Here is a 21,267-nt window from a genome sequence, read left to right on the forward strand (position 1 = left end):
ATTAAGGAGCGAAAATACGAAATAGGAGAAATAAATCAACTTATCCTAAAAAGGGATGACGAACCAGCCCGAATCATTTACGCCGAGTCGTTCATGATTTGGGAAACGAGTGAGAAAAGAGCAGTGTTTTTAGAATTTTCCTTCGATTGGTATATTTATTTATTTATTTATTTATTTATTTGTCTTTATTTTGGCTGAGACGAAGAGTGACTTACAGTTCGAAGAAATGGCTCAATGTCGATGACGTCGCCGAAGTCGATGCACGAGTTCCAAGGGCTCGTTGCTCGTGCGGCCTCCGACCGAACCTTCGCTGCGGTTGCGTGGGCTCACATAGCCCCCCCCCCCCTCCCCCCTTCCCCCCTATGGATGAAAGATCGCAGGAAGCATCCTCTCGGGAGAACTCCCCGATTAGCATATTAACCGGAAGACATCCTATTTCGTCAGGAGGATTCCTGGAACTGGCGTCGAAGGCCGTTCGTAGGCTTTGCGCATCTAGCTAATCTTTTTTCATCAGAGAAAGTTTTTTTTTTTTTATGCTATAGGAAATCCTTGCTTCCTTTTCCTGCCTGGATGAAGGATTAGTTGAAAATATGGATAGGTCTGGAGTAAGGTAAACTCCTCCATTCATTCAGTTTCTATGTATTTATTTATTTGTTCATCATTTTTTTTTATTAAATGATTGCCCATTACCTTCTGTTACTTCTTTTAAATGAACTCCATATTCTTTTGAAGCTTGAATTTCAAGTCAGTGACCCCTGTGGGCTTGTTCCATTTGAATAGGGCTCATCATCTGAATAATAATAATAATAATAATAATAATAATAATAATAATAATAATAATAATGATAATAATAATAATATGTATTTTGGTAGAAGACCCTCTTTTAGGCAAATGCTGTTAAAAAGGATGGCAGAATTAAGCGAGTTGATTTTAAATATTGTTTTTTTCTATTTTCCTTACAATTCGCTTCTCAGGCTCAGCGATGTTTCTGAGTAACTGGCCAATATTCATATTGTGAATTTTCAAAAATTATAAATGCTGAAGGAATCATTTATTAGAACAGGATATCAGGTCCAGGTCAAGCAGGGGTCGTCGTCAGTGCCAGTATTATTCCGTAGGCATAGTTCAGTTCTGGCCGGGGTCGTCTTTGGTTTTAGGGCTGGTATTCCTCCAGAATTTACAATTCTTGAAAATTCCCAATATGAATATTGGCCAGTTACTCAGAAACATCGCTGAGCCTGAGAAGAGAATTGTAAGGAAAATAGAAAAAACAATATATAAAATCAACTCGCTTGATTCTGCCATCCTTTTTAACAGACTAATAATAATAATAATAATAATAATAATAATAATAATAATAATAATAAATAATAATAATGATAATAATTATAATAATAATAATAATAATAAATAATAATAATAATAATAATAATAATAATAATAATAATGTGGACACTAATCTCAAGAAGGAAGACGGCATGTCCTTGGCATGTCCTTCAATTCACCATGGGAACTGTCTAGAGTAGAGGTCACGTTCTTCCTTTCATTTTATGAAGTGATATCTAATAATAATAATAATAATAATAATAATAATAATAATAATAATAATTTTCGTTGTTCTAAGGTGTCCACAATAATAAAAATGTCAAAAGTTCGTGTATAATTTCATTAAAGCTTTCGAACCCTTCCCTTGGTTCATATTTGAATTGAAGATGAACCCAGAGAAGCGTTCGAAAGGTTTGATAAAGTGTTAATAAATTGTATACGAACTTTTAACATTTTTATTACTGTGGGCCCCTTAGAACATTGTAAATACTCTCGTGATAGGGGGTTTCCAAACCAAAATGATAATAATAATAATAATAATAATAATAATAATAATAATAATAATAATAATAATAATAATAATAATAATAATCGAACAGGAGGCAATATCCTTCGAGGCACATGGATGATCTCGGGAAATCGTAACGATGATTGGTCCGTCAAATTTGCTTTCGCTTCTCCTACTGAAACATCATGTGTTTGATTGACTTACGCCTGAAAGTGTTACCGAACCATATGCTTTCGACAACATTTTCATGAGACCTGATTATTATTATTATTTTTTTTTTTTGAGTGAGACGCGAGATTTTCTGTAATGTCAGGATTTCTTCTGTATTTATCAAAAGCAGATTTAGTAGACTCTCTCTCTCTCTCTCTCTCTCTCAGGATCTGAGACAATAATGTCATTTGATGCTGAACTGGTATGCTTCTGGTTATAGTTATCTTAAGAGAAGGAAGTGCAGTAAAAAATACAGTTTTTAAAATGTAATTTGCATATGAAATATACGCCATACATCGAATTATATTCCATAAATCTTAGAAAATAAATGAAGTATTCTGTCAGTACGTTAACTATTATTATTTATCATATAATGGCTACTACGCGATAAGACCACTCGGTTCTTTTTTTTTTTTCGCTCTTCCTGTTCGACAATGATCCCCGTCCAAGCAATTGAAGCCAAATTGCCTTTGAGTGACCTTGACGGGATTCGTCTCATTCATTGTAGGTTAATAGGGGATGGTGCTGTGGTATTCTTGGGCAGTTATCATTAGGAATAAAAAAAAGGGCCTTGGTCATTATCTGAATCAAATCAAAGAAAACGACGCATCGTATATGTACAAAGCGTAATAGCTTTTCATAGTTTGTGAATATTCGTCCCATTACGCTTTCATGGGTGGACATTTCGGGACGCGCAATTCGATAGGCTTTTATTTTCTCCCGGAACCGGCTTCACAAACAGACACGCCACTGCTCTCTCGATTTCCGGGTGAGGGACAAGAGTGGCTTGCGCAGTTCGGCTGGCTGGCGGAGGTCATTCTCTTTTTCTTTTCTTTTTTTTTCGTCTGTCTCGAACCCGTGGCATTTAAGTCACCATGAACTGTCGGCATTTTTTCCACAGATTCGTCTCTTTGAGATGCCGAGAGATCGGAGAGTAAACAGAAAATCTCTCGGCTTCACGTTGATTGACGACGTATTTGTGGTGTCGGGTGAATTGTCATGGTTCTGCTGCGGCCCAAATCGAAGTGATTTTATGAACGTCAAAAAAAAAAGACATTGATTTTGTCATTCGGTATCATACCTCTGGCACTTCAACATTAATTGAAAGAATCAAAGCGTTTGGCATCTTCTGTGTATTTCCACAAAGATATATCATAGACATTGTATATTTAATAATTTATCTCTCAGTGACTTTCCTCGTAACCACCACAAAAATGTGATAAATTTATGCTGTTCATTATTATGAGGCAATCTCATGTCTTTTCTTTTAACTCCATAAAAAATAGACACAGAGTTTATGTGTTATATGTGTATTGCCTACTTTCCATGTGAAGAATAAGAGACGGGATGTAGGTCCTGACCGGTTTCGACTTTATTTCCAAGCCATTGATTTGGAAATAAAGTCGAAACCGGTCAGAACCTACTCCCCGCCTCTTTTACTTTTCACCCGTGGTAATGTGTGATAAATGAATCGCGTGCTCATGTGATCATAATCATAAATATATATATAATATATATATACACTTTTTAAGCATTTTCGGTTCTTGCCGGTGACGATAACTAAACTTGGCTGGAGGCGACGTCAGTTGTTCGTGAAAGGACTTTTGGTCAAGTCACCTCGCTCGTGTTTCCCTTTGGAATCTGTCGCCGTCGTCGTGAGGTGAATGCAGTTTCTCGTGGAAAGCATCATCTTTGAGGTTTCCGGTGTGGTATACACGCAGTACTATATAATTTTTTTATTTGTAATGGTTTGTTTTAGTGTCTACGACATAATTATTGAATTTTCATCACATCAGCGTGATTCATATACATGCATTAAGCTACAAGTGCCGTTTAATATCCAATTCGCTCTACCTCGGAATTAATATATTTTTATATATGTTAACCGAAGGGGAATTTTTTAGTTGATGATTTTATATATATATATATATATAATATATATATATATATATATATATATATATATATATATATATATTACTTACCTGAAGAGAGAGACAGCAATCTCTGAAATATAGTATTTACTTTCTATATTTTGGTTTTTTTATGGGCTCCTTTTATTAGGTGTGTGTATTTGAGAGTTTAAATATGTACATTCCGTTAGCGCACATACAATCGCAGTGCGCTAGGAACTCAAAAATGTATAGTAAAAAAATGATGTATTTCACCAAACCAGAGATGAATTTCAGAGTAAGTGACATGTTTCGAAATATACGAAACGTAACGAAAGAATTCGTTTTCCATTGAGTCCGATTTAAACCAAAGTATAAAGAATATACCTTGATTGAAACACCTTAAACTCGTGAGGCGGAGGAAGGTAGTCGGTAGGGCAGGCTCGAGCAGTCCATAACTTTCTATGGAAGATTTTGTCTCTATGGAAGGCGGCAAGAAAAGGCTGCGGTTAGACACGTTAGAGGAGGGTGGTGGTATAGGGAGAATGAGGGAGATGGGAGGGAGCCGAAGGAGAGAAGAAACGAAGGAATAAGAAGAATGAAAAGAGGCCTCAGGGCTCCAAGTGAAAGTAAGCTTCCAGGTCCCTCTGTGTTTAAACAACCCTTTTTAAAAGTTAGGTACACATCTCCCCGTCTTCGCCCTTTGGAGAGAACCTTATTCCAAACACGTAAGGTACCTGAAAGAAAATGCAGGAGAGAGAGAGAGAGAGATACCGGTCAAAGAATATAGACTGCGAAAAGGCATCTAATACCCAAGGTATATAAGAAAATAGGAAAAGACGGAGTGTGGGCTGTTGATAACCAGGTTCATCTGTCTCTTATGGTCGTAACCTCATTTCTGAAGCCTGTGCCATCCATTAATCAGGTCACACGTTTAATGAATGCCAGGTAGGCTTATGGCAGGCAGAATTACATGGAAGCTTTTTGTGTTATAGTTTTTTTTGTCATTACACCACAACACAACACACACCCACACACACACACACACCAAAACACACACATATATATATAGTTATATATATTATTATATATATATAATATATTTTTTAATATATATATATATATATATATAATAATTAAAAATATATATATATATATCGCCTAAGCCCTGCCTGCTATCGTATACCGCGCCCTTCGCGGCCCCAAGCCACCTCATGCAGCTCACCTAGATTTAACATCAATATACCCCTCACCAAGCCATCCGTAATTCACTTTATATTATATTACCGTATTATATATATAGATATATAATATATATATAATATATATATATAATATATTATATATATTATTATCTATATATTACGTATATATAATTTAAAAGGTATGATATACAATACATTAAGTTCAGATTTGCGCAAATAAATCTAAACATGAATGGTATTGCATTTCTCCTGTGTGTAGAGGAGTTTTTTGTTAAACCGACCAAAAATGAATCTAATGACTAGTCTTGCAAATGGAACTTTTCCTTGTATTGCTAATGACATGCAGATTTCTTTTTACATAAAAGTCAGCCGGAAATCTTTTTAAGGCCTTCAAGTTTCCGCACTATGAAACTTAATTATTATTGAATATTCTTTCGCCATAGACTGTAGCGTATGTATGCGAGTGTGAGGACACAGTTCGTGTTGGTAGCCCGTTGTTTTGTAAGCGGACCGTACCGCAGCCATGTTTGGTTCATTCCAGGACCCACTAATACCTAATGGTAGGTGCTGGTTTGGTTCATCCTATCGCCGGAGAAGTTTGTCTTCTCCACGGCTGCGTCTTGGTCATTATAATAAAAAGAACAGATTCTTGTAAGTGGTTCGTTCTGATTTCAGTGCGGTTATGAATTTATAAGTAGCATTTACATGATTCGTCTGCTGAATTAATGGTTGACGTCAGAACGGAAACAATTCCAGCTTGAGGAAGACAAGGCCAAGGTCGCTGCTAGAGTTCGGAACGCCGCCGCATAGCCAGCCGACCTGTCCAACAGGTATTAGACCGACGAAGCTCGTGGGAGCGAAAAATAAAGAATTAGGGGAACACCCCAGTGAAAATTAACGTTTTATATTCTCATTAAGTATTGGTGAGGTGAAGCGGCAAATATCGTGAGTTCGTTGTCGGGAAACCAACAACGATATTGGTATTGGAAGTAGGAATGGTGGAATTAGTGACGTCAGAGAATATCTGCATTCTCGTTTTGGGTGAAGAAACGCAGCCTGTTTGGAACGTCCTTGGTCCTCTTAATCTCGGTTCGAAGTGAATCTGCAAGTAGCAGCAGCAGCAGGAGCTGCTTATCTGAGCCGAAGGTTGTCAACCGTAACGACTTTGGCCCATTTTAAAGTATGCTGTGAAACTCGCCGGAACAGGCAAAATAAAAAGAAGTTTATACATATACATACACACACACACACACACACATATATATATATATATATATATATATATATATATATATATATATATATATATATATATATATATATCATATGGAACGAGATATAAACCGTTTATTGCGAGACGAACAATTACGGGAGATTGGACTGCAGCCACTTCCCGGCGGAGTGTTTTTTTTTTTCTTTTTTTCACGGCGTGTCTTGCTTCTGTAATTAGTGATCACGTAAGCTAAAATTAAACACACATGGAAAATTTTTTAGAGGCCTTGTATTTTCCTTCAAACTAAGCTTCGTGACTGAGAACAGTGGAAACTTGAAATGTTTTAAGATTTTTCTTAAAGGTTCTCTTATAACTATTAAAATGTGACACTGATTACTAATACCGTTATCATTTTGTCTGTATAAGTACATACTGTCTTTTTATAATAGCATACATGTGTTTGAAAATAACTGAAGAACTGTTACTAATATAAAAAAAAAAGACTGCTGGAAATATTACTAAACGAGCTTCGTGGACTTGATCGTTGCCAGTGCTTTTTGAATAAAACAACTTCTTTTCCCTTTTAAGGGTTCCGTTGAGGGACAAGTGACCCCTTCCGCCAGGGGAGGACTGGACTGACTGACTGACTGACTGTCTGACTGTCTGCGCAGTCGCAGTCGCCATTTCCTGGGGCAGTCTGGTGTAGTGGCAAGGTTGCCGTCAAGAAATTTCGCCGTTGCTCCTGTTGTGGTTTTTCTGGGCATTCTTCTGACCTCCTGTGCGTGACGAGGGCTTACCGGGGAACTTTTAGAGCTCGTCGATGTCTTTTTAGTCTCTGTTTCGACTTGGCTTATCTTTTTTAGTTTCTGTTTCGATTGGTTTATCTTTTTTAGTTTCTGTTTCGATTGGCTTATCTTTTTTAATTTCTGTCACGATTGGCTTATCTTTTTTAGGTTCTGTTTCGATTGTTTTATCTTTTTTGGAGTGTCTCGATTGGTTTATCGTTGTTAGAGTCTGTCTCGATTGATTTGATCGTTAACTTAGTTAGATCATCTCTCTTTTTTATATATATTATACAGGCATATAGTTGCTGTTGTCGTTGTTGTTGAATTAATCTGACCTTGTAGCCAGCCCGATGTCTTGTTTACCTGAATTTCCCGTAAACACCACAGTGTCTCTCAAGCCTTTAATTTCGTTATGGCAGTTCCTGATTGCTATATTTTCTTCGTCTCTTATTTTTTTGAGTCAGTGCCGCAGGCTTTATATTTTCGTTATTTACTTATGTATTTTGGAAATCGTAGTACGTCATTTAACTTGCTATTTAGGACAGAGTTGCTGCGGGTTTCATCAAACAAAGGAAAGTAGTTTCCAAAAGATGGCGAAAGTGGGCGCTGAGGCTCGAAGATTGATGTGTCAGGTTTTCAGTAGTAAAATTTACTTATATTTACTTTTGTCTTCGGTAATAAAGTTTTTGACAGTTTCGTCTTACGTGTCACGACTTGCCAGCTGTCTGGAGCACTCAAGATTAATCTTCTATCAGTTCTTTCAAAAATTTATATCCATAACGAGTTAATTCACTAGCCTAATTCGTCTCTCTTGGTTCCCAAAGAGTCCTAGCGATTTGAGAGACAATAGTAGATTCGCTGTTTTTAAGCAAATATATAGATAACTTCTCTCTCTCTCTCTCTCGCCTTATTTTTGGAAGATTTTTTGGGCGCAAAACATTTACTTCTGTGAGGAGTAAGGAATTCCTTTTTCTTTTAATTAATTTAAGACTCTCTCTCTCTCTCTCTCTCTCTCTCTCTATCTCTCTCTCTCTCTCTCTCTCTCTCTCTCTCTTCTATCAGTTCTTTCAAAAATTTATATCCATAACGAGTTAATTCACTTGCCTAATTCGTCTCACTTGGTTCCCAAAGAGTCCTAGCGATTTGAGAGACAATAGTAGATTCGCTGTTTTTAAGCAAATATATAGATAACGTCTCTCTCTCTCTCTCTCGCCTTATTTTTGGAAGATTTTTTGGGCGCAAAACATTTACTTCTGTGAGGAGTAAGGAATTCCTTTTCTTTTATTAAATTTTTTAAGAACTCTCTCTCTCTCTCTCTCTCTCATTCGTCTCTCTCTCTCTTATCTTTCGGTCTCTCTATCTCTCCTCTCATTCTCTCTCTCTCTCTCTCTCTCTCTCTCGCCTTATTTTTGGAAGATTTTTTGGGCGCAAAACATTTACTTCTGTGAGGAGTAAGGAATTCCTTTTTCTTTTAATTAATTTAAGACTCTCTCTCTCTCTCTCTCTCTCTCTCTCTCTCTCTCTCTCTCTCTCTCTCTCTCTCTCATTAATAAAAGTCTCAATAAAGGCACGCCAAGTCATGCCTCTGAATCATAAGAACTGCCGGGACGGAAAACCGTTAAATAGCGATTTTTCACTTTCATGTGTGTGTGACGTCACGTAAAATCGGAACCTTGTCGAGCGAGGAAAAGTCAGGCTGAGTGAGCGATCTTATCGAACGACGAATTTCTAAAAGCTACGTTGAGAAATTATATTTTTTCTGTTATGTGTAAAATCTTCAATGTACAATTTGTTCCTGCACATAATAATTAGCAAGGCTTCAATCTTCACATAGGGTTTAACTTCCGAACGCGAGCCGAAGCCTATGCCAAAAAGTTGTATGTTAGGAAAAATACAAATAACTTTAAAATATGCTCTATTTACCTTATTTTAATAAATACCACAATAAATTTAGTAACAAAAATCTCTAACCGGATCTACAATTTACTTTTCGAACACCTTAACATGTATTTTATTTTTTCACATTATACTGAGTATATATCTTTTACTGATGTTTTTGTTCTCCAAACATCTGAAAACCACAATGAAGTTTCGCTTCATGATCGTCTTTTGTTGACTTTACTTTTTCTTATTGTTAACTCGTAGCGTCTTTGGGATTTGGATATGAAAATAGTGTGATATGATCTTTCAGTTGTGTTCTGTGGTCTCGGCTGAATGTTACACATGATTAGTATATGGAAGGATGTATTATATTCACAGTTATAGAAATTTATAGCCGTGTTTTTGTTATCTGTGTGTTTTTCCTGTCTTCGGACGCTTGACGTCTCGGTATTGTATAAAATTAGATAGAAATTCATAATAATTTTCTGCACTTTATGCATTCAGATGCTTTGTCAAATATAAACCTTGAAAATTCTAAAATATACAAGTTCGTTTTTATTACTTAAAAACATTGATTTCTAATCGTAGTAAAAGTTCAGTTTTGCAAAATATATTAATTCTGATTTCCAAGGTCATTGAATGACGATCGATTATTCTTTTTTTTTTTTAATTCATCCATGAGTGACAATGAGAAACTTTTATCTTTCTCTCGGATGATGAAGGCTGATGTCACCCAAATCGGATGCGTTTTCTAAGAAAACGCACCTAATTTAGGGCGGTGGTATTTGCATGCCCGTGCGCGCACGCGAGAGCGTGCACGCGCGCTCAGGACAACAATATTTTGTGGGACTGAAGTGGTTGACCCTGCTTGTATCCCCCGCAACGCTTTAAAGAGCTTCGTCGTAAAAACTCACTTTCTTGCTTGTTTGCTTGCTTGTTGAATCTGTCGCTTATTCATGAAGGACTTGGAAAGTATTATCAAGCAGTTTCTGGAACTAAGTGAAAAAAGATTCCTTGGTAATTTGAATTTGTTCCACTTCTTGAATTACTTTCAGAAATATTCTGAGTCATTTCCCGCTCCTTTTCTCTACTTTATATGCAGCGAAGCATTATTCGAGAAGAGACAAAAGTTAGACGTTGAAGAGTTAACATTTTTACTTGCCAATTTTCACTGAGAACGCCGAAGGCTGGAAGGGAGCATCTACCAAGCGGCCGAGGTAATAGACTGAAAGGACTTTGTGTCCACGGACGGATATTATGTTTTTAGTGGTTGTGCTAATGATCAAGGAAGTCTTCTCTCTTCTCTTCTTCAGTTCTCCGCTTGGAGGAATAGACGCTATTATAATTTTTGAGTGATCAGTAGTTTTTCTGACGTCAACTGAGAAAATACTTTTAATGAACTAGGACTGATACAGAAAGGGTTGATTTTGGAATTTTCACATTCATGATACATTGTTTTCAAGGTCAGCGAAGTATAATTCGTCTCAAGTGAAAATCCTTTTACTTTTTAATGATCGAACTTTTACTTTTCGTGTAGCAAACTATATATTGCATAGAAAGGGGGGGGGGGGGGGGGACGGAGAGTGGGAAAGGCTGGATACCTGTCCTATTTTCTTTTCAACTACAGGAAACCTTTTATCTCATCTATGACAAGGTTGAAGAGAGATGATAATAATTAGCAGTCTTTCCGGCAACCGAATAGTATTGTCAGATCTGTTCGCTTTGTCATACTGGAATCAGTTTAGTGGAGGAGTGACGCAACAGGGCGGTGGGGACGTGGGAAGTGAGGGGGGGGGGGTACTGGCATAGTGCTCCACTATGGCACTGCAGGAATCTGGCAAACGTCCTTGGTCAGTTTAAGTGATATCCCCTGACACCTTTCACTGGGAGCGTTTGCTTGCGAGGCGAAGGTGGTTTGCGTTGATATTCAGGTAGCTTGTTACAAGAGTTCTTTAACTTTCTGTTAATGGCTCTGTAAGAGAGATTAAAATGAGCTGTTTGGCTTCCTTACGAGACTTTTTTTTTTTTTTTTTTTTTTGGTCTCCTTTTTTTTCTTTTTTTTTTTATAATAGAGTGACATTACATTAATACTTATGTCCAGTGTTTTCCAAAAGTTAGCTCGCATTTTAATCGATTTTATACTTTTATGGGGTGACTTTGATGACAGGAATTGCTCATTTCTGTTAGTGTTCATAAAGTAGAATGTCATTTATAGACATTTCTAGTTTTAGATAGCAGCCAGCTTTTTTTTTTTTTTTTTTTTTGTACACAATTTCACACGTTTCTTGGAAACTTCGACTATAGGAAAAGGATCACTCCCAAACAGATTGCAAAATATCTCGTCGGGTGAGGTGGCGAAGGATAAACAAAGTGACGTTAATATTCCGGCGAGCCCTTCTCGGAAATCACAGCCCGAGGCTGTTTTTGAAGTTTTAAACTGTTAACTCGAAAGGCGTTTCGAACGCCTTTCAAAGTAATACGAGATTAATGTTCCCTGTTGTACTTTTTCCTAATATCTCCCGCAAGATTTTCAAAGTAACAGGATGTTGCAAGATCCAGAAATACAATCTTTATCAGACTCAAATAACTGTACTACGCGAGGTAGAATCCGCCATCAAAGGTCGACCAAGAAACTTGGCCGGAGGGAGGTGGGCGTCGTTTTCTTACCTCATATACAGTGGAATGCAACCAGCCAGCGGAGGAGAGTTGTCGGATGTTCCCAGCCAGCCTAGAAGGAAAACGATGGACGTTTTCCAGCAGAGAATTTAAACAACGTTCGCTGCTCTTGTTTTTGGGGATTTGGGTAATGACCAAGATTAATCTAGGCTATATATCTCGATTGTTACGATGATATTAAGTGAAGTTTTTTGAGCTTGCGTAAGTGTTCCACCGTTCCAGCTCATGCAGTCATCCAGGAGTTATGTAGAAGGGACTTACAGCCGTAGAAGGAAAGTACTAATTGGGGAAATTTTACTTCTTCTCAGCAAATGAACAAGCTAGAAGGATTTGCATTTTCATTATGGGAAAAAGAACTTTTCATTTCTCGTGCAAATGCGTTTAACGGTAAGCCAAAAAGGAACTCTTGCTTGAGTAACAGGAGCAAATTGGCAGCCATTGCTACTACAGAACTTCATTTTCTCTCAGTGGCGTTTTTTAAAGCTAGAGTCTCTTCGTCACTCGGCCCTGCAACTGGCTTTGTGCTATCCCATCCGTGAAAAAGAAACAGAATCTATATAAGGAAGAACTGAATTAGAATTAGAGCGATGCCTTTGCCAAGGAAGAAGAGAAATAATCTATAGCGTGAAAAGGTGCGGCTAAAGGGTCCTGGTCCGAAGGGTGGTGATGGGTCACAATAAGCCCCGAATGTCATTGAACTTAGGATATAAGTGTTTGAAGCTGTTCCCCCTCCGGCCTCCACAGCCCCAAAATATGAGGGGGTGGGTGTTAGAAATACTTCTCAATATGTACTAAATGATTTTCACAGGAGGGCATTGTCCTTAATCTATCATGACGATTATTGAAAGTAGGTTGATTCTATTTGGCACTTGTTCAAGTCAGCATAGGATGACGAGTGCTCGTTGTAACTTGAACTTGGCAAGACTTTTGAAAGATTCCGAGGAAAGTATCAGGGTCAGAGAGTCTTTGTTTGTGGATCCGTAACTTTGTCTCTGTTATAGCTCTTATTTGTTTATTGATTTCCTGTGTTGGTTAGACATGGAAATGTGGACTTTTTTGTTATTAATGTTTTTCATCTCTATATATATTATATTATCTATATATATATATATATAGATATATATATATATATATATATATATATATATATATATATATATATACATATATATATATTATATATCAACATGAAAAATTCCTGCCATTATTATTATTATTATTATTATTATTATTATTATTATTATTATTATTATTATTATTATTATTATTATTATTATTATGAAGCTGTTAGATGTTGATAAGCTAATCCCTCTTCATTTCTTCTCCAGGGCTACGAGCTTCGAGCGAACTTGGAAGGGTTACTGAAAAAGTTTCGAGTCACCAAAGAAAACGAAAAGGTAAATTGGCTTTTTTTTTTTTTTGTTACGGCTGACTTGTTCCGTTAATCAGGACGTTATTCCAGACAACGAAATCATTAAATAATTCAAATACGGGAAAAATATATCCTCGCAACACAGATGATAAACGGTCGGTGATCATATTATATCAAATACATTATTTTGTGGCCCAGGAATTTGACTGAAATGTCTCGTCTTTTCAGGAGGAGGAAATCTTCACGCTAGCGAATCTTGACAACGGATGCATTAGAAAGTTCATCGTCAAGAAGGTCGACGAGTCGGTAGGTGTAATTTCGAGTTCGAATTTTATTAGTCCGCCTTAATATTTTTGCGATCATTTCAACATTTCCGTTGGGATGGACGAGGGTGATGTCTTAAGTCCATTCTGTAAGGATTTCAGCGCTCCGTATTGTGGAAAACAGTTGTCTTAACTGTTATTGCAATTTCAACTTTATCGTAGGAAGGAGAATATATATACATATATATTATACATACAATATATATATATATATAATATATAAAATACTATATATATAATATATATATATATAGATAGATAGATAGATAAGATAGATAGATAGATAGATAGATAGATATATATAAATGTTGGAGCTTCAACTGTATCGTAGAAAGGAGAATATATATATATATATATATATATAATATATATATATATATATATATATATATAGATAGATAGATAGATAGATAGATAGATGATAGATATATAATGTTGGAGTTTCAACTGTATCGTAGAAAGGAGAATATATATATATATATATATATATATATATATATATATATATATATATATATATACATACACACACACACATACACACACATATATATATATATATATATATATATATATATATATATATATATATATAGTACAGTATCAACATCCTCATACGGTAAAGGAGAACAGTCTCAAGTCTCGAGAGAATTTAATGATCTAGATAGCACAATGAAAAATTACCTTAAGTTGAGACAATTTTGACGTCTACGCAAGATAGAGAATAAACTTAAGTTATGTGAGAATTTAACATATACTTGACATAGAGGAGAATTGTTTCCTATTCTCGGAGAATGTCTCCAAATTACAACAAAAGAGTATTAATGAGTCTTCGTTTTGTGTTGTCTGATCCCAGCCGGGCTTCCTAAGGATATTTACTAAATGTTGATCAACGGCGATAAAAGGCAGATCACGTAGGATACATAACCCCACTTTTTTTTTTTTTTTTTTTTACGGTACAGTGAACGTGGGTTTGTTATTTTGTAGAAGAAAACACGACCATAAACTTATTGACGGCGTCTTCCCGAATAAAAAAAAAAAAATACTGCGGTTGAATTTTAGTGTTGGCATTGATTTAGGTGAATTGACTTTTAAGTGCATCAGTAATTAATGCTGGTTTATTGGTGTAAAGATAGTCCAAAGGACTGTAAACAAAATTAGCAAAATTTAAAACGGAATACATATCTTGAAAAGTTCAGAAACAACAAGAATAAAATCAGCGTTTTACGACATGTTTTTAGAAAGGAGCAAAATAACTCTTCAGATATAACTTTTGTATCTTTTCTTTATTAGGGTTACAGCAATTTAATCTAATATATGTTTACATATATGTGTGAATGCGTGTTTGTGTATGTGTGTGTGTGTGTGTGTGTGTGTATAATCAACAAGAACAATTAGAAAAAACAATCCAATTCACTTTGAACTCAATAGTGCTTGGTTAGTTCGTTCCTGCGTTCGTGCATCGTTGGAATGACCTTGCCCGAATGGTGTCGTCATTGTCACCGGCCGCTTGGCGCCCATGAGGGGGTTGGGGGGATGGGGAGGGAGGAGACCTCGCGAGGAGAAAAAAAAAGGGTCAAAGTATCACTTGCTCTTTAGTATCGGTTCTGAGACGCTGCAGTGCAACTGTGCAAGTGACTGACTCTAGACTGGCCGGGAGGAGCGACTGCGACTCTGGCGCAAGGGGAGGGAGTTCGTCTTACGTGACGCTGCTGATTGGACGATATTTGTTGTCGTCGAGTTGCGTCTGACGCTGCATGTTTTTCAGTGCATGTTGTCACCTCAGAGAGAGAGGGAGAGAAATTGAAAGGACTCTCAAAGTTTACGTTGATTTTGTAAAGGGAAAAAGAGAGAGATAAAAAAAACTTATTTTACACAAGCGGCCAAGGAAAAGGAACAGAGTCTGACATTGGTGATATTCATTGCTGCTTTTCTAGAAAGCGTTGTCACTCGAGAGAAAGAGATAAAGGGAAATAAATTGAAAGGACCGCCAAGCTTACGATGAATTTTCGCGCGCTTCCCAGAAAAAGGAACAGGTTCGACGGTATTTGTTGCCGTCGATGATGATCGAGTGAAAGAGAACGAGAGAAAGGGAGAACCTGGAAGCGTAAGATGTTTTTGCGTGTGAGTCGCAGAAGACCAAGAAGAAGAAGAAGAAGAGGAAGAAACCAACACGTGGTTGGACACGGTGACCTCTCCGCCAGGTTTCTGGGCATTTTTGGTACCAAACCTGTTCTGCCAGCTGCTGGCATACGGTGCCCCTAAGTATTAGGAGAAAGGAGTTCGCGTTGACCGCATCGCCAGATATGATGACGCATCAAGGTGTTAATTACAAAGTAAATATCAGGCTCATATTTTTATTTCTACTGCATGGTTTTTTTTCTGTGCTGTTTGAATCCGACCTGGCATTATTGACACCAGTTTTGGGTTACTCTGTGACCTTTTGTGCATGCAGGATTATTAGAGTTACTTCAGTTACCTTTTGCTTGTGAATAATAATCATATATTGAAAACTACTTGTGTCTATTAGATGAGTTACAGTGTTTGTGAAGATCATTCATAATTGTCATTAAGAAAATAATCCAGAGGTCGTTTATCATTTGACCCGTCAATATTATTGTTCTTTTAAGCAACGTTGTTGTTATTAGAGATGTTCTGCACGATCTCACCTTCGCAAAAGAGGTCGTTTTTCTGTTCCGTCTTTGTGCCCGAAAGAATATCGAACAAACTTGTGCAGACGGTCAGTAGGTAGTCTCCCCAGATGCTAAACTTCTGGAGGGTATCCAACAAAAATATTATTATTATTATACTCATGGAATACTTCCACTAAATTTCATCCAAAATCTACTTGTCCCTTCTCAGGATTTTTCCAAGCAGTCACAGATTGAGACTGTGTAAGCAAAAAAGTTCATTCAAGAGATATTATTATTATTATTATTATTATTATTATTATTATTATTATTATTATTATTTCAAATCAATTTTGATGTCATACATTTGCGGGACGGTTAATTGTGGAGTGTGTCATAATTCCATAAGTAATTGTAATTGCTTTCAAGGAGATTATCATTCTTTTATTGTCCAGTCTAGTCCTATCATTCGTTGACAGACAAGAGAAATCATTATAATATTAAAGCCTAAGCAAAATAAATGATTCTTGAAGGGCATTTAGAAAAGAAACAAAGTAGTCTTCTGCTGCTCATTAATTATAAGTTGGTATATGAATATATCTTGACATTTTATGGAAGGATTTGCCTTTGTTGCATTGAGTTCACGACGTCTGAAACAAAAGGCAAAATGGCTGTTACCTTATTTTTGAGGTGAGAAATTTTAAGTGTTAATCAGCTATGCAACGCTAAGAAATTACCCTGGGACATTTTAGTCGAATGGAAATATTTTAATACAAATAAACCAGGGAGAAAATGTTTATATATCCAGGTGGAAAATACTCTTGGGATTTCTATCAGAAAAAAAGTACCTTGCGATTTATTTGGCAGTCAAGAAAATTTTATATGGAAAAAAACTGTCTCGCGAGTTATCTGACAGTTAAGAAAATATCATATGAAAAAATCTTGATAGTTAGCTCAGTCAAGAAAATTTCATATGGAAAAAAATGTCTTGTTAGTTATCTGACAGTCAAGAGAATTTTATATGGAAAAAAAATAGCTTGCGAGTTATCTGACAGTCAAGAAAATGTTTATATAAAAAAAATGTTGCGAGTTATCTGCCAGCCAAGAAAATTTTATACAAAAAAGTCTTGCAAGTTATCTGACAGTCAGGAAAATTTTATATGAAAAAAGAAATATTTTGCGAATTATCTGGCAGTCAAGAAAATTTTATATGTAAAAAAATGTCTTGCGAGTTATCTGAGTCAAGAAAATTTTATATAAAAAATGTCTTGTTAGTTTATTTGCCAGTCAAGAAAATTTTATATGATTTATCCCTAATTGTAGGGAAGAAAGACTTCTTAGTTTTTCTCATCAAGAAACGATAGATAAGAATGTTCTAACTGCAGTACCCATCCTTAGCGTTCCTCTTCGTATTGTTTCCTTTCTTATCGGCCAGGACAGGATATGGAACAGACATTGTCTTCTTGTGTCGGTGTTTTGCATTGTGGCGTCTTGGAACAATCACTTTTTGTAAGATCTACCCGCCAATGTCATGTTTAAGGACGTCTTCTTCTTGGGTGTATTGCCCACACGCAAATATGTGTTCCATTACTTGACGGGTTAGACTGACTGCTGGAAATGAGTTCTCACCGTGCTCTGTTTTGTTCGCTTTCTATCAGACTTTGTTTTAATTTGATATTCCGACACACACACACACACACACACACACACACACACACACACACACACACACACACATATATATATATATATATATATATATATATATATATATATATATATATATATATGTAATAACTTGATCACGAAGTATATAAAACGTGATGCTATGTATAAATAAAGGTTTTTTTTGCCACGAAGGAAAAAAATGAAAAAAACGAGATAGCCGAGTACTTTCGGTCCTATTCGGCTATCTCGTTTTTTCATTTTTTTCCTTCGTGGCAAAAAACCTATATATATATATATATATATATATATATATATATATATATATATATTATATATATATCCTTAAATCCCCGGTGGAAAGGTAAGTGAAACAGGGACTCGGAACAAGTTATGTGCCTTAAACACTTATTAAAATACCAATCGTATTCTATCTGGAGAGCAACCCCATGAGAGCACTTCCATCAAAGTTAACAATTGGGAATATCTCATTTACTGTTACGCGATGTCGTCAGGTATTCCTTGGAATACCGAATACTAGTTGAACGATCTCATTATACAGTAAGTTTCAATAGACGACATTGCATTTCCTTTCTAAAATATATTAAAATTGCATGTTTTTCTCTCATTTCAAGAACCTGTGTCTTGAATTCGGATGAATTCTGTCTCACGTTTCTTTCGGTCATGTTCGAACTTCTTCCAGAACTTTTTGCTGGTTATCTCCAAAATCCTGAACAGGTATTTAGTGAAGCGTTAATTTAACGTATTCTGCTGTAGGAATGAGATCACTTAATGTTGTAGATGAACGAAATCATTCTTGGATGTATTAACGTTGCTATTCCAGTTAATGATCTCATTCTGATATTCTTCGTGTTGTCTTTGTTCGTAGCTGACGCTTTATTCGGACCGTTAGGCATTCCATATCTTATTGTTTTCTTATGCAGTTTGTCTTAATGGTAGTAATTGCATATCCCCGTGCGAACAAGTGCTTGGATTTTCCCCTCCACATTGGCATTTCCTTCTGATTTTTTTTTTTTCGCTACCTGCAGCACACTGGGCAAAGGCTTCTAAATGGCCCACGGCGAGGGTGAACGAACCCTCCGGAACACGAACGAACGCTTTTAAAAAGGAACTTTGCAACTGTGTGTGTGTGTGTGTGTGTGTGTGTGTGTGTGGATGTGGATGGTGATAGTATTGTCATGACAATGTCGTTGATGGTGTCTGTAGATTGAACTGAGATCGGTAGTAACGAAAATTAACACTTGTAAGTTGACTTACCGAGGACGCTTGAAATAATGATAGTGATAATGAAAAGTAACTGAGATAAATGCAATAACATTGTTGAATTTTAGCTACGCTGAAGCATTTAGGAGGAAGGAAAGGAAGGAAGGTAAGCTCGAGTAAAAGTGAGGAAACGGAGCAGTGAGGCGACTTTTAGGAGACTGTCGGTAGAGGAAGTGGCTATGGGAGGGAACACTTTGAACTTAATAATTTACCTCCGTGGGATTAGCACATGTCTTGTGTGCGTATGTGTGTTCCCGTGTGCGCGCGTGGTAGCGTGTTACAGAGAGAGAGAGAGAGAGAGAGAGAGAGAGAGAGAGAGGAGGGCGTTGCTTTTCTGTCCCGTAAACTGCTTCGCACAGTGCTTGTTCCAAGAAAAAACTTAATAGAGCAAAAGTCTTCTATTAAGTCCTTGACTTCGTGTAACTTTTAAATGAACTTTATGGTGATTCAGAGGATTCGCCGGTATTTATTTATTAATGATTGCTGTGGTGTTTGCTTTATTTAACATTGTTTGTCCGTGGCTGGGATTCAGTATAATAATAATTGTTTTATTTTGTACAGGACCATGAATCCTTGTCTCGAAAAGAAATGACTGATGTTGGCCTTTATCATATTTATTACGAAATACCGGAACAAATGATCAGTCATTTACATCTCCTCGAAAGTGTTATTTCTAATGACATGAAACTCAATCACGGCTATATAACTATCTAAGTACGATTTTCACCTGCGCACGATATATATGGATGTGCCATTTCACTTTGCTGATTAACTCCTGCCCAAAAGCCCTGTCTGGGATACTTACTTTGGTGAATGACATTAAGTTCCCAGGAAGAATTTAAGGTTAAGAGATTAAAGACCAGATAACCGCCTTGAAGAGGAGTGAGTTGAAAGCACTCGGCACAACCAGAAGTGTATGTGTGAGTGTCGAGCTGACACACGCACACGCACATCTATGTATATGTGTGTACACACAAACACATATACACACATAAATATATATACGTATACAAATATATATTGTACGTATACAGAGTGATTAAATAAATTTACTAAAACATTCAGTCCTCAAGACTGCATGTATAGTAAATGCATATTAAGATGTGTACACGCGCTTTCTGAAATTGTTAAAACAAACTATCGAAGACTGAAACTTCAGTTGCCATGAATTTTCAACATTTGAGAGTCAAGTGACAGGGAAAATTGCGATGGGTTTAGTTATTCCATTTTAGATTTCGTGTAAGTACTTTGAAACTTTCTGGTTCCGAATAAGTTTTTGCGACGCACCCTGTCCATGTATAGGTATAGATAAGGTATTGTTACTGGCCCAAGGTTTGTATAAATTGGCTCTCGTATGGGTTGTCTCGGGCGGAAATTGTCAAGGACGGGCTGTTTGGAAAACGTTGACCTACGAGATACAATCAATTGTTGCACGTAGGGATTCTCCGTTTCATTTGCATCTTAAGGCGAATTGTGCGTGTATATATATATATATATATATATATATATATATATATATATATATATATATATATATATATATATATATATTTGAGTCAGATTTAGTGAGGTTGTCGTACTTTTGACCCGATCACTAAGTCACATTCCATGGCTTTCAACTGGTCTTTTAGAAAAATCGTTGTTTAAAATGACATTAGGATTTATGTCTCGTTTTTTTTTATCAATAATATATTTTTATTCTAGCTAGCTAACGAAGTTTTTTTTTTTTTATGTCTCGAGATGTTTGCAAGATCCAGTCACACTGAGCCCACAGTTGTTTTCAAAACAAGTTTGTTGACAAGTCGGTCTTTAATTAGAGTGCTCATTTGCATTTATTTGGTGTTGTCGTGTTCACAAAATATACGGACTTGTATGGTGCACACTAATGATTTGTGTGTTTGTATATATATATATATATATATATATATATATATATATATATATATACTATATATATATATATATATATATACTATATATATATATATATATATATATATATATATATATATATATATATAATGTGTTTGTGTGTATTTATGTATGTACATTACAATCTACTGATTACTTGACCAGATACGTATCTGCTATACCCGCAACGACCTCTTTAACGCTTCGGATTTCTTCATACTTTTTTTGGATACGTCTGTCGCTTCCACTGCACAGCCTTGAATCCGAAATGAAGAACAAATAAAGAAACCCCTACTTCCTGTTGGAAGTTATAAGATTTCTCCATTTCGGATTCAGTGCTTTGCGGTGACACAAGGATCCATAAAGTGTGAAAGAAGTCGAGAAG

The 21,267-nt window shown here is 36.2% G+C and overlaps 1 protein-coding gene across 7 annotated transcripts in view; it reads left to right on the forward strand.

Moving 5' to 3' along the window:
* The window catches only part of LOC135206154 (uncharacterized), a 235,153-nt gene that overhangs the window by 173,335 nt on the left and 40,551 nt on the right, over positions 1 to 21,267 (forward strand). For 6 of the 7 annotated variants that reach the window (XM_064237422.1, XM_064237426.1, XM_064237427.1 and 3 more), the window contains exons 4-5: positions 13,026 to 13,094; positions 13,298 to 13,375. In XM_064237422.1, coding sequence (XP_064093492.1) covers positions 13,026 to 13,094; positions 13,298 to 13,375 — 147 coding nt within the window. Of the gene's footprint in view, positions 1 to 13,025; positions 13,095 to 13,297; positions 13,376 to 15,017; positions 15,729 to 21,267 lie in introns of those variants that run through there. The other variant, XM_064237428.1, reaches the window with a different exon arrangement.

Source organism: Macrobrachium nipponense, chromosome 29 (assembly GCF_015104395.2).
Source record: "Macrobrachium nipponense isolate FS-2020 chromosome 29, ASM1510439v2, whole genome shotgun sequence".
In the NCBI taxonomy this organism is placed as follows: Eukaryota; Metazoa; Arthropoda; class Malacostraca; order Decapoda; family Palaemonidae; genus Macrobrachium; species Macrobrachium nipponense.